The 13,219-nt window shown below is 41.2% G+C and overlaps 1 protein-coding gene across 1 annotated transcript in view; it reads right to left on the reverse strand.

The window, feature by feature from the left end:
- Positions 1-13,219, reverse strand: part of MRPL48 (mitochondrial ribosomal protein L48) — a 69,904-nt gene that overhangs the window by 38,426 nt on the left and 18,259 nt on the right. The window contains exon 4 of the mRNA XM_012801531.2: positions 1,380-1,468. Within this exon, the coding sequence (XP_012656985.1) occupies positions 1,380-1,468 (89 nt within the window). The remainder of the gene's footprint in view (positions 1-1,379; positions 1,469-13,219) is intronic.

Raw genomic sequence — 13,219 nt, forward strand, 5'->3', positions numbered from 1 at the left:
GGTCCGGGCTGGGGATTCGAACCCACCACCTTAGGTGTATGTGGCTGGCGCCCTAGCCGGTTGAGCTATAGGTGCCGAGCCGAAATACTCTTAAAGATACTCTAATTTAGAGTTTCTCAACCTTTGCGAAAGCTATAAACCCTCTTCCCAGAAAAATTACATACATGAAACATTTTACATATAATTTCAAGACCCACAGTGCCTAGAAGTGTAAGGTTAACTTACTCAAAGTTACAAAGCTGAGAAATGGTGAACAAAGCCTAGAATACAAGTTTCCTAGTTCCTAATTCAGTAATCTTCTCACTACGAAGGAACAATTTTAGTAGGACATTTATTTTTTGCTGGGAGCCTGCCTGATACAGACATCAGATATGGCAATGTACTTCTCATGAAATTCCCCAACGTAACAATGATGCTCAGGAAAGCATGGCAAATTTAGTGGTTTCTAAAGCTCAAATACAGTGATACTGGATCTCTGTCAAGAAGACAAAGGCAAATGGAAGATACTGGTTACGTGGGAGCATTAAAATAAGCCAAAGAACCGAAAGATGTTGAAATTTCCCCAAGTAAACAGCAAAAATCTCCCTAACGGTACTGTTTATAGGAAGAGACTCCAACCCAGATCTCTCTCAGACCATGTTGTGGCCTCTATCACAAAATTATTTGCACATGCACAGAAATCTAACCCCTACAGAAAGAACTCTGCAGCTGGGCCAAAGAAATGGGTAAAAATTAGCCAGGTGTTGTGGTGGGCGCCTGTAGTCCCAGCTACTTGGGAGGCTGAGGCAGAAGAATCACCTAAGCCCACAAGTTGGAGGTTGCTGTGAGCTGTGACTCCACAGTGCTCTACCAAGGGCAATAAAGTGAGATTCTGTCTCTAAAAAGAAAGAATTAAAATTTAAAAAAATGGGTAAAAATTTAAAAATGCTTAGGACTAATAGCTAGTTATCTGTGATAATAGATTCAAGGAGCACATATATATTTAGATGTGCAAATAATATAAAAATCAACTATCTAGCTGAAAATATAAATCTACCTCTACCTGCCACAAACCATTCAACTAGACTTAATTTATTATTTCCACTGTAAGGTCCATACCAAACTAAGGACTGTACTAAGATTTTTTTTTAAGTATTACAAACAATAAAATCAAATCATTTGCTTTTTACTAGATAACCTAGCTTAGGAACAAGATTGGATGCCAATAGAAACATCTCCAGTCTGGACAATCCCAAACTAATAAGTGGAGAGGACTGAGAGGCAACTCTCTGTCCTTTCTATCTCCAATCTCCAATATGATCCAATCTACAAATGTGATCTTCAGGTCTTTGCAAAAGCTGCACATTATTCTTTTCTAAAGGACTCCCCCTGTCCCTTACCTCTTGTGCTTTAATTAGGTGCTTGTATCTTCCGATACCATGGGTGGGCTTTGTCTTGTAGTGCCGACAGGTACCCAGCAGAATGCCACCTAAAAGAGAGAAAATAAGACAAACCTGTTTCTAAGCTCCTCCAGAGACAGACAGATCATATGTGAGGAGACAAATTCTCTTCTGCAAGACTGGGAAGAACTGACAGGTTGAAGGTCTCCTGTTGGTTTAAAGAACCATAGATATTTCTTGATCCTGGACTGAGGCTCAGTTTACCCTCCCTCCCCCTTTTCTCTCCTTTGACCTTGGAATGAATCCAATCCCCACTACCTATTTTTTTTTTCTTTTTTGCAGTTTTTGGCCAGGGCTGGGTTTGAATCCGCCACCTCTAATATATGGGGTAGGCGCCCTACTCCTTTGAGCCACAGGCGTGGCCCTACCTATCTTTTTTTGAGAAATTCTCTCCTGTTAAAGCTACTGGCACTAGGAGGAAAAAATATATTCTCATAGGGCTCTCATCTCTTCTTGTTCCACAACAGGTATTAATCCTTTTGAAGTTTTCTAATGGATTTGCATAGAGAAAAAGACAGGTAGCAAAAATAATCAGCAACAAGGAAGATCACAGAGTTCCAAAAAGTTTAAAAACCATCTAATTTCATGTACTTGTGCTGATTATGGAATGATCTCCAATAAACACTGTTAAGTGAACAATAGCAAAAACAAAAACGTAAGTTACCACATATAGAACCATGTGTATGCATGCTACTAGGTAAATAAATGCAGTCTCTATATATGTATACATTGTGGTAGACCCAGAGAAGCACTATCCAGACACCCCTTTATGGAAAGATCTGCTGCCCATATCTTGATGCCATGTACACATGTACATTATCCTTTAATATTCATTATTATTTTCATTTACAAATAAAGAAGAAACAGTAGTTCAAAAATATTGTGAAATAACCAAGGTCATCCAGCAAGTAAGAGGTAGAACTTTATTATATTATATTTAAACTCAGTTCTATCTGACTGAACAGCCTCTGTCATGATCATTAGGTCATATAACTTATATTTCTAGAATACAAAATCTAGCCAGACCTGATCTTTCCTACCTCTGATCTCAGTTCTTTATCTCTACTTTTTCTTTTTTTAAATTTAGAGATAGGGTCTGGCTATGTTGCCCAGGCTGGATGTAGTGGTTATTCACAGGCTAAATCATAGCACACCACAGCCTTGAACTCCTGGTGTTAAGTAATCCTCCTGCCTCAGCCTCTTACCTGGGACTACAGGCATGTTCCACTATACCTCTCACTCTACCCTTTCATTGGAACCAGCCCTACCCAGGTCTGTTATATCTGTCTTTCTTTTTAAACTTTTTTTATTCTTGGGGATTCATTGAGGGTATTAGAAACCTGGTTTCTTGTAATACTGATTGCATTTGTCAGGTAAAGTCCCTCGTATAATTGTGTCTTGCCCCAAAAAGGTGTGTCACACACCAAGACCCCCACCCCCCTTCTTTTCTCTCTGCTCTTCTTTTCCCCTACCCCTTTTCCCTCTTTCTCTCTCTCTCTGCTCTCCCCTTCTCCCTCCCCCCACCATGTACCAGGTCATTAATTGTCCTCACACAAAAATTGAGTACATAGGATTCATGCTTCTCCATTCTTATGATGTTTTACTAAAAAGAATGTGTCCCACTTCCATCAGGTTAATACAAAGGATGTAAAGTCTCCTTCTTTTTAAATGGCTAAATAGTATTCCATGGTGTACAAATACCACAGCTTGTTAATCCATTCCTGGGTTGGTGGGCATTTAAGCTGTTTGCATATTTTGGCGATTGTAAATTGAGCTGCGATAAACAGTCTAGTGCAAGTGTCCTTATGGTAAAAGGATTTTTTCCCTTCTGGGTAGATGCCCAGGAATGAGATTATAGGATCAAATGGGAAGTTTAGCTTGAGTTCTTTGAGGGTTCTCCATACTTCAGTCCAAAAAGGTTGTATTAGTTTGCAGTCCCACCAGCAGTGTAAAAGTGTTCCTTTCTCTACACATCCACTCCAGCATCTACAGTTTTGAGATTTTGTGATATGGGCCATTCTCACTGGGGTTAGATGATATCTCAGGGTGGTTTTTTTTTTTTTTTGAGACAGAGCCTCAAGCTGTCCCCCTGGGTAGAGTGCCATGGCTTCACTGCTCACAGCAACCTCCAACTCCTGGGCTCAAGCGAGTCTCCTGCCTCAGCCTCCCAAGTAGCTGGGACCACAGGCACCCGCCACAACGCCTGGCTATCTTTTGGTTGCAGCCATTATTATTGTTTGGCGGGCCCAGTCTGGATTCGAACCCACCACCTTAGGTGTATGTGACTGGCGCCTTAGCCGCTTGAGCCACAGGCGCTGAGCCCTCAGGGTGGTTTTGATTTGTCTTTCTCTAATAATTAGGGATGATGAGCACTTTTTCATGTTTGCTAGCCATTTGTCTTCTTTAGAGAAGGTTCTATTCATATATCTGTCTTTCTTGCTTGCTCTCTACTCTCTAGAGAAATAGTAGGCCTAGATTCTGCTCCCTTTCCCCCTGCTCCTGTGGTCTTGTGCTCATCTCCTCAGGATCACCACTCTGAGGGAAAGCTAAACAAAAGATAGTGTGGAGAAGTCTACACAATATGTGGAGAAGTCTACGCAATGTAAAGTGAAAGTTTTCATAGGCTGCTCATTTATAAAAAGGGCTTCCAAGCAGGTCTGCTCTGTATCAGGCCAGAGATAGCCCTGGATTCACAGAACTTCCCTGCATTTATAAGCTATCCAATTTCATCAAGATAGCCCAGGGATATCAAGGATCCTTTCCATGATTTGCATAAGTCTATATTTATGATTACATGTATAGACACTGGGACAGTTACAAAAATGAATAAAATATGCTACTTTCAGCCAGACAAGGTGGTTCATGCCTGTAATTCTAGTACTCTGGCAGGCCAAGATAGGAGGACCACTTGAGCATAGGAGTTGAGACCAGCCTACACAAGGATGAGACCTTGTCTCTACTAAAAATAGAAAAATTCACAGAGCATTAGGGTGGGCATCTGTAGTCCCAGCTATTCCAGAGGCTGAGGCAGGAGGATCACTTGAACCCAAAAGTTTAAGGTTGCTGTGAGCTAAGCAGATACCACAGTACTCTAGCCTGGACCAATAGAGTGAAACTCTTTTCTCAGAAAAAAGAAAAATATGCTATTTTCTTTTTTTCTTTTCTTTTTTTTTTTTTTTTGTTTGAGACAGAGCCTCAAGTTGTCACCCTGGCTAGAGTACCATGGCATCACAGCTCACAGCAACCTCCAACTCCTGGGCTCAAGCGAGTCTCCTGCCTCAGTCTCCCAAGTAGCTGGGACTACAGGCGCCTGCCACAATGCCCAGCTATTTTTTGGTTGTAGCTGTCATTGTTGTTTGGCAGACCTGGGATGGATTCGAACCCCCCAGCTCAGGCGTATGTAGCTGGCGCCTTAGCCACTTGAGCCACAGGTGCCAAGCCAAAATATGCTACTTTCCCTTAAGATACTCAAGGTAAACTTAGGAATGTTGACAGGTAAACAGATAATTGCCTTACAGTGTACAAAGTACCTTATTTTTTTTTTTATCAGATAAACATCTGGTTATATGGTTATTTACGAAGTACTTTTTTTTTTTTGAGACAGAGTCTCACTATGTTGCCCTTGGTAGAGTGCTGTAGCATCACAGCTCAGAGCAACCTCAAACTCTAGGGCTCAACGATTCTCTTGCCTCAGCCTCCCAAGTAGCTGGGATTACAGGCGCCCGCCACAACACCCAGCTATTTTTTGGTTGTAGTTGTCATTGTTGTTTGGCAGGCCTGGGCTGGATTCGAACCCGCCAGCTCTGGTGTATGTGGCTGACGCCCTAGCCACTGAGCTACAGGCATGGAGCCTACAAAGTACTTTTAATGGAGATGTGAGCAATGCAGTAGGTGCCCAGAGGAAGGAAAAATTAACTCTGCCTTTGGGGTGGGAATGTAGGGTGCAGGGGAATAGGTTCAGAGGGGTTAACAGTTATGTTCTTAAAAATGGAGTAAGGATTTATTATGTAAGGAAGAAAGAGGCATTTTCAGCAAGAGGTTCCCAAAGAGCGTAGAACATAACTAAATATCTTCCTGGTTGCTGCTCTAATTCTATTGCTTTGAATCTACGACCTTTGACCTTTTGAGGCTTTGGGCTCTAGCCAGTCTCTACTACCTGGGGATCCACCTAAGGAGTTGATATCCAAATCTCCTTGATTGGTATACAATGATCCTCACAGCAGGGCCTTGCAAATGAATCTCATCCAACAAGATTTTATTATGACCTCAAAATATGATGTCCTAAAAAGTACTGAACTCTCCAAAGCATGTTCACTCATTCAACATATCTTGTCCATCAGGGTAGCCAGTGACAATTGTACCCTCACAACTGTGTGAATGGCACACACTAGAGTTGTACAGTATATAATCAATTCAATATTCATGGCAGACCTGACTGGTACCAAGCACTGCCCTAGAAACTGGGGCTATAAAAATGAACAAAGTTCCTGGAATATATAGACCCTACCACACCTATCATTTTGGGAAATAAGACAATAATATCAACAAAGGGCCATAGGGCAATCCATGATAAGAGCTATATATGGGAGGGATGCTTACGTTGTGTTTGAGTATCAGGAAAGGATTCTTAGAGCAGGTGGCTTTTAAGTAAAACTTGAAGGATAAGGGGTTAGTGAAGAGAAAACAGCAAAGGAAGGGAAGAGGCAGAGAATTTTAAAATAGACCATGAGGATCATAATGGCAAGAGATTTGATTAGAGAAACAGGCAAGGCTTAGGAAGGGCTTAAATAGTGAGTGCTTATGATATGCCAGGCACTGTGCAAAGAGATGGGAATATAACAGCAGACTAGGCCAACAAAAATCATACAGTCTAGTGGGAGGAGGGAATTGTTAGAAAAGTAGTCACAAAATAAATATAAAATTACAAATTGTTATAAATCATAAAAAGAAAAAGCACAGGGCAGAGCCTGTGGCTCAGTGGGTAGGGCACTGGCCCTATATACCAAGGGTGGCAGATTCGAACTCGACCCTGGCCAAACTGCAACCAAAAAAATAGCCAGGCATTCTGGCGGGTGCCTGTAGTCCCACCTATTCGGGAGGCTGAGGCAAGAGAATCACGTAAGCCTAGGAGTTGGAAATTGCTGTGAGCTGTGCCGCCACAGCACTCTACCGAGGGCAATAAAATGAGACTGTCTCTAACAAAAAAAAAAAAGGAAAGAAAGAAAAAAGAAAAAGTACAGAAGGCTACGGTGATACAACAGGTGAACATATTCTAGGATGGAGCATTAGGAAAGGCCTCTCTGAAAAAATAAGATTTTTAACTGAGACTAGCATTCTGAAGAAAATGGTAATAGGGCTTATGCCCAGGGAGGGGAAGTAAGTGACTAGAAGGCAAGGGAACTACTTATGCTCTTTTATACCTTTTAAAATTTGTTCAATGTATATTATCTATTCAAACAAATAAATAAAATGAGACCTAGAAGACATATAGGAGTTTATTGGTTGAAAAAGGAAAGGATAAATATTCCAGGTACAGGAAAAAATATGTGCAAAGGCCCTAATCTGGGACTTCTCTGTGACATTCAAAGAACAGAAAGGCTGTCAGTGTGGCTAAAGCAAAATGAGAGAGACAGAATATACCAAAAAGACTAAGGCAAGTGGTAGTCACCAACCTTGCTGGGTCTCATTATGGGTCCTGATTTCATACTGAACAGCCATAAGCAAGGAAATTATGTCTTTCTTTTTTTTTTTAGACAGTCTCACTTTATCATCCTCGGTAGAGTGCCATGGTGTCACAGCTCACAGCAACCTCCAGCTCTTGGGCTTAGGTGATTCTCTTGCCTCAGCCTCCCAAGTAGCTGGGACTACAAGTGCCCATCACAACACCTGGCTATTTTTTATTGCAGTTTGGCCAGGGCCGGGTTTGAACCCGCCACCCTCAGTATACGGGGCCCATACCCTACTCACTGAACCACAGGTACCGCCCGACTTTGCCATATTTTTAAATGTTTGATAGTATTCTACTGCCCAAAGTTCGAACTTCTTCTTTTTTTTTTTTTGAGACAGAGCCTCAAGCTGTCCCCCTGGGTAGAGTGCCATGGCATCACAGCTCACAGCAACCTCCAACTCCTGGGCTCAAGCGAGTCTCCTGCCTCAGCCTCCCAAGTAGCTAGGACCACAGGCACCCGCCACAACACCTGGCTATTTTTTGGTTGCAGCCATCATTGTTGTTTGGCTGGCCTGGGCTGGATTCAAACCTGCCACCTTAGGTGTATGTGGCTGGTGCCTTAGTCACTTGAGCCATAGGCACCAAGCCAAAGTTTGAACTTCTTAGGTAAGAATTTAAGAATCCTTATTTTATAATCTGGTTTCAATTACTTCATCTCATTCTCCAACTCTCTAGGCCTTGAAAAAAAACCTTGTTCTCAGTCACAGAGCTACACTTGCCATTCTGTATAAACACTGCAGTTTTCATGCCTTGTTGGAATATCCCCCTTACTGAGGCTACACCTGTCACAATACAATTCAACATAGGCTTCAGGACCAGCTCAAATGTCACCATCTCTGTGAAATTCTTCTGCTGTCCTACCCAAACAAGTATCATCCTGAGTTTAGTTCATGGTTCATAGCTATATCATGCCTCCATTAAATAATAAAATATTTTGTATAAATAAGAAAGAAAACTAAGATGCGGCCAATTGCACCAGCTCATGCCATATTCCTTGCACTCTGGGAGGCCAAGGCAGGTGGATCACCTGAGCTCAGAAGTTTGAGATGAGCCTGAGCAAAGCAAGACTCTGTCTTTACTAAAACTAGAAAAACTACCTGGGCAGGCACCTGTAGTCCCAGCTACTTGAAAGGCTGAGACAAGAGGATTGCTTGAGCCCAAGAGTTTGAGGTTGCTGTGAGCTACGATGCTATAGCACTCTATCCATGGTGACAAAGTGAGACTGTCCAAAGAAAGAAAAGAAAGAAAGAGAAAAACTAAGATGCCAATCACCATCTTTACATAGAAATTCAATCCCTTGCCAGTAGTTTCAAAATGCAGAAGCCAAATTGATCTCTGAGTTGATGACAGACTTAGGTGAAAGTATCACCAATGCTTGGCTTGGCCTCTTATCTAGTGGATTTCCTTAGCAAGAAGACATTTTCAAATTCAATTTGGGGCAATTCCTATAATTAAAGCAGCTGGTTAATTAAGAAGCTGGTTCAAACCACAGTTAAATGAACCCTTTTATGTTAAATTTCCCCCTTTAAATGAAAGGTTTTGGTCAAATTACCAGTGGTTAAAGCACTTAATTAACCAGTTGTTTTAATTATAAAATTTAAGTTTGAAAGCCTCTCATTACCAGTAAGTTCAACTGAATTGTACCTCCTGTTTTGTGTCAGTAAGTTGGGTTTCCTGCTGTCACATTAACAGGGCATCCTCCTGAGAGAAAAGATAACTCTTCCCTGAAGGAAGAGACAAAACCCCCAGGGTTTCAAAAGGAAGCTTGGAAACTCTTTGCAAGATGTAATAATATGTCGACTTTCCCCACATCATTCCCTTTTCCTTTACATGTATACACTAGAGATAATTGTCATTCAATGTCCTTGTTTACTCTTGGAAACTAAACTCATCGATCCAGGATGGGGGGGGTAAACAACTTTGAATTTCTCCTTCAGAACTGAAACAACCACTTTAGCAGGGCAATCAAGCAGGGAGAAAGTAAAAAAATCTAGTAGTCAATTTCATTTTGTTTAAATTTACACTTACATATTATTTGCCTGGTGCTGGCATTGTACATGCTCTTAAAGAAAAAAGAGTTTCTTGAATGGAGAGAATAACCTGTAATTAGATTCTTGGCTAGGGCTACTCCAATTTTTCTTTCTTTCTTTCTTTTTTTTTTTTTTAAGAGAAGGGGCTGGTTCTGTCTCCTGGGCTGGAGGAGAGAAGTGGCATCATCATAGCTCATTGCAACTTTAAACTCCTGAGTTCAAGGGATTTGCCTGCCTCACCTTTCCAAGTAGCTGGGACCACAGGCACATGCCACCATGCTCAACTAATTTTTTAATTTTTTTAAGAGACAAGGTCTTGCTATGTTGCTTAGACTAGTCACAAATTCCTGGCTTCAAGTGATCCGCTCACCTTGGCCTTCCAAAGTGCTGGGATTATAGATGTGAGCCACTGTGCCCAGCCTCAAACTTCTTAAAAGCATTGTCTACAATAGTTTTCGCTACTTCTCGGACTCTCATTGACTTGTCAACTCACAGCTAATTTTCACAACCCACCTTACCCCACCTACACAGATTATCGTCCTTAAAGTCACCTATGACCTCTATGTTGCTAAAATCCAAGGAATATTACTAAATTCATATCTTTTCTGATCTCTCAACAACATACAGTTGAAACTGTAATATGGTTAAACAACTTTTCCTCCTCTTTTTTTTTTTCTGACAGAGTCTCACTTGGTCACCCTTGGTAGAGTGCCATGGCGCCTTAGCTCATAGCAACTTCAAACTCTTGGGTTCAAGTGATCCTCTTGCCTCAGCTTCACAAGTAGCTGGGACTATAGGCACTTACCACAACACCTGGCTATTTTTTAGAGATGGGAGTCTCTCTCTCGCTCAGGCTGGTCTTAAACCTGTGAGCTCAGGCAATCCACCCGCCTAGGCCTCCTAAAGTGCTGGGATTACAGGTATGAACCACCGCGTCCATCTCCTTTTTTTTTTTTTGCTCTGTCACCTAGGCTACAGTACCATGGTGTCTAGTTCAATGCATAGTTCACTGCAACCTTGCAACCTCCTACTCCTGAGCTCAAGCAATCCTCCTGTATCAGCCTCCCCAAGTAGCTAGAACTGTAGGCATTTGCCACTACATCTGTTTAATTTTTTATTTTTTTGTAGAGATGGGGTCTCACTCTTGCTCAGGCTGTTCTTAAACTCCTGGCATCAAGCAATCCTTCTACCTTGGCCTCCCAAAGAGCCAGGATTATACAAATGAGCCACTGCCCCGCCCAACTATTCTTGAAATACTCTCCTCTTGCCTGCCATGAAAATATAGCATTCTGGCTGGCAGTGGCTCACACCTGTAATCCCAACTCTCTGGGAGGCTGAGGCGGGCAGATTGCTTGAGCTCAGGAGTTCCAGACCAGTCTAAGCCAGACCAAGACCCTGTCTCTAAGTAGCTGGGTGTCATGGCAAGCTCCTGTAGTCCCAGCTACTTGGGAGGCTGAGGTCAGAGAGTCACTTGAGCCCAAGGGTTTGAGGTTGCTGTGAGCTATGACACCAGGGCATTCAACTCCAGGGGGACTGAGTGAGACTCTGTCTTAAAATAAATAAATATAGCATTCTGGTTTTCTCCACTCTGTTCTCCCTTTCTCAACTTCATCAACAGTCTCTTTCACACCTTACCCCAATTATTTTCATTTTTATTTTTTTGCAGTTTCTGGCCAGGGCTGGGTTTGAACCCGCCACCTCCGGTATATGGGGCCAGCACCCTACTCCTTTGAGCCACAGGCACCACCCTACCCAAATTTTTAATTTAGAGTTCCACAGGGACTAATCCTTGGGTCTCTTGTCTGCCTTTTCTTCTTCAGTGATCACGTTCATTCTCATATGTTCAAGTAAAATTGACAAAATGATGATATGCAAATTTATAGTTTCAACTCAGATTCAGCTCAAGATCAATGTATCCAATGGGTTACTTAATACACCTTTCACATGGCACTCCAGCTCAACATTCAAGTTCAGAATCTTCCTCCCAAAATTGTTCCATTTAATACAGTACTATAACGCCATTCAAAATAATAATGTATTTGTTAGTATAAACATGTTCACCGTAGATTAAATGAAAACAAAAGATTATCAGGCATTATATATTAGTTGTTCCCATCACTGCAAGACTACATATATACACACATACATGCACACACAGAAAAGAAAAATATATACAAAATTTCACAGCAGAGAAAAAGAATAGGCAGTATATATGCCAAAAGGTTAAGCAATAATCTTATACACTTCTTCATTTTGAGCTTCTTACTTGTATGCATATGTATTTATTTTCCAGATTCTCTAAAATGAATGCCTTTCACTTTTTTTTTTTTAAACAGCATCTTGCTATGTTGCCTACTCTGGTCTGGAACTCTTGGGTTCAAGCAATCCTCCTGCCTCAGCCTGGGACTATAGGTGCACACCACTGCATACTTTTTATTTTATTTTATTTTTATTTTTTGAGACAAGAGCCTCAAGCTGTTGCCCTGGGTAGAGTGCCATGGCATCACAGCTCACAGCAACCTCCAATGCTTGGGCTCAAGAGATTGTCCTGCCTCTGCCTCCCAAGTAGCTGGGACTACAGGCGCCTGCCACAACGCCCGGCTATTTTTTGGTTGCAGCCATCATTGTTGTTTTTGGTGGGCCTGGGCTGCATTTGAACCTGCCAGCTCAGGTGTATATAGCTGGCACCTTAGCCACTTTAGCCACAGGCGCAGAGGCTACTTTTCGTTTTGTTTGTTTGTTTGTTTTGTTTTGTTTTTTACAGTTTTGGCCAGGGTTGGGTTTGAACCCACCACCTCTGGCATATGGGGCCAGTGCCCTACTCCTCTGAGCCACAGGCGCCGCCCTAACTTTTGTTTTTATGATCAGATATTTTTGGATATGTTTTTTAAATCTCCTGATAGGATGCAATATGAAGTTTAAAGCATGAGCTATGAGGTTTTCTTGCTAAAATTATTTAACTTAAGGCAAGAACAGTGCCTCATACCTATCTATAATCCTAGCACTCTGGGAGGCAAAGGCAGGAGGACTACTTGCGCTCAGAATTTCAACCAGTCTAAGCAAGAGTGAGAAACCATCTCTACTGAAAATAGAAAAATTAGCTGGGCACTGTGGTGGGCACCTATAGTCCCACCTAGTAGGGAAGCTGAGACATGAAGATTACTTGAGCCCAAGAGCTTGAGGTTGCTGTGAGTTATGATACCATGGCACTCAACCCCTCTCAAAACAAACAAACAAATAAAAACTGTAAAAAAACCAGATCATGCCAAATCTTATAGATGACAGAAAAAGAAGAAATACTTCAAAATCATTCTACTTGATTTGGATACACCTGATATTAAAATCGGAGAAAATACATTATTATAAAGGGGAAATTACAAACATGATCTGTTTTTTGAAATTATCTTTCACTTTTATTTATAAATATGAGTTGCTTATTTTTGAGACTTAAAAAAAATAGTAAGAAGTTAACCGATGACTCCATACTGAATCTCAGAGTCAAAGCATTCTATAATAGACATACTCTTATTTGACAATGTGAATGTTACTTTCTTTGCATTATTATTATTGCTTAATATTTCGATGCAGCAATTGTCTGATTTCTTTTCTGAATGTATTTATGTTTGTTCATTCTTCATGAGGTTTTTGTTTCTCATCCTTATCTTAAACATTGTTATTGTTATTAAATTTTAAGCCTTTTTAATTTTGTGAAGGCAAAAAATGAAAACCTAATAAACACATCTATATGTTAAAAAAATAAATAAAGATTCTGAGCCCAAAGAAATCAAAAAAATAAAAACTGTATAACTTGAATCTAGTCAAACTTTTAGACCTAACTTCCAATTTGTAGGAAGGGATAAAAGAACACACAATGCCACACTACAAGGAAATAATCAAATCCAGAAGGGAGGACTTTTTAGAAGACAAATGGTCTTATTAAAAAAAAAAAAAGTCGGCTCGGCGCCTATAGCTCAACCGGCTAAGGCGCCAGCCACGTACACCTAAGGTGGCGGGTTCGAATC

The sequence above is a fragment of the Otolemur garnettii genome, unplaced genomic scaffold (genome assembly GCF_000181295.1).
Source record: "Otolemur garnettii isolate 467f Iridium unplaced genomic scaffold, OtoGar3 scaffold00001, whole genome shotgun sequence".
In the NCBI taxonomy this organism is placed as follows: Eukaryota; Metazoa; Chordata; class Mammalia; order Primates; family Galagidae; genus Otolemur; species Otolemur garnettii.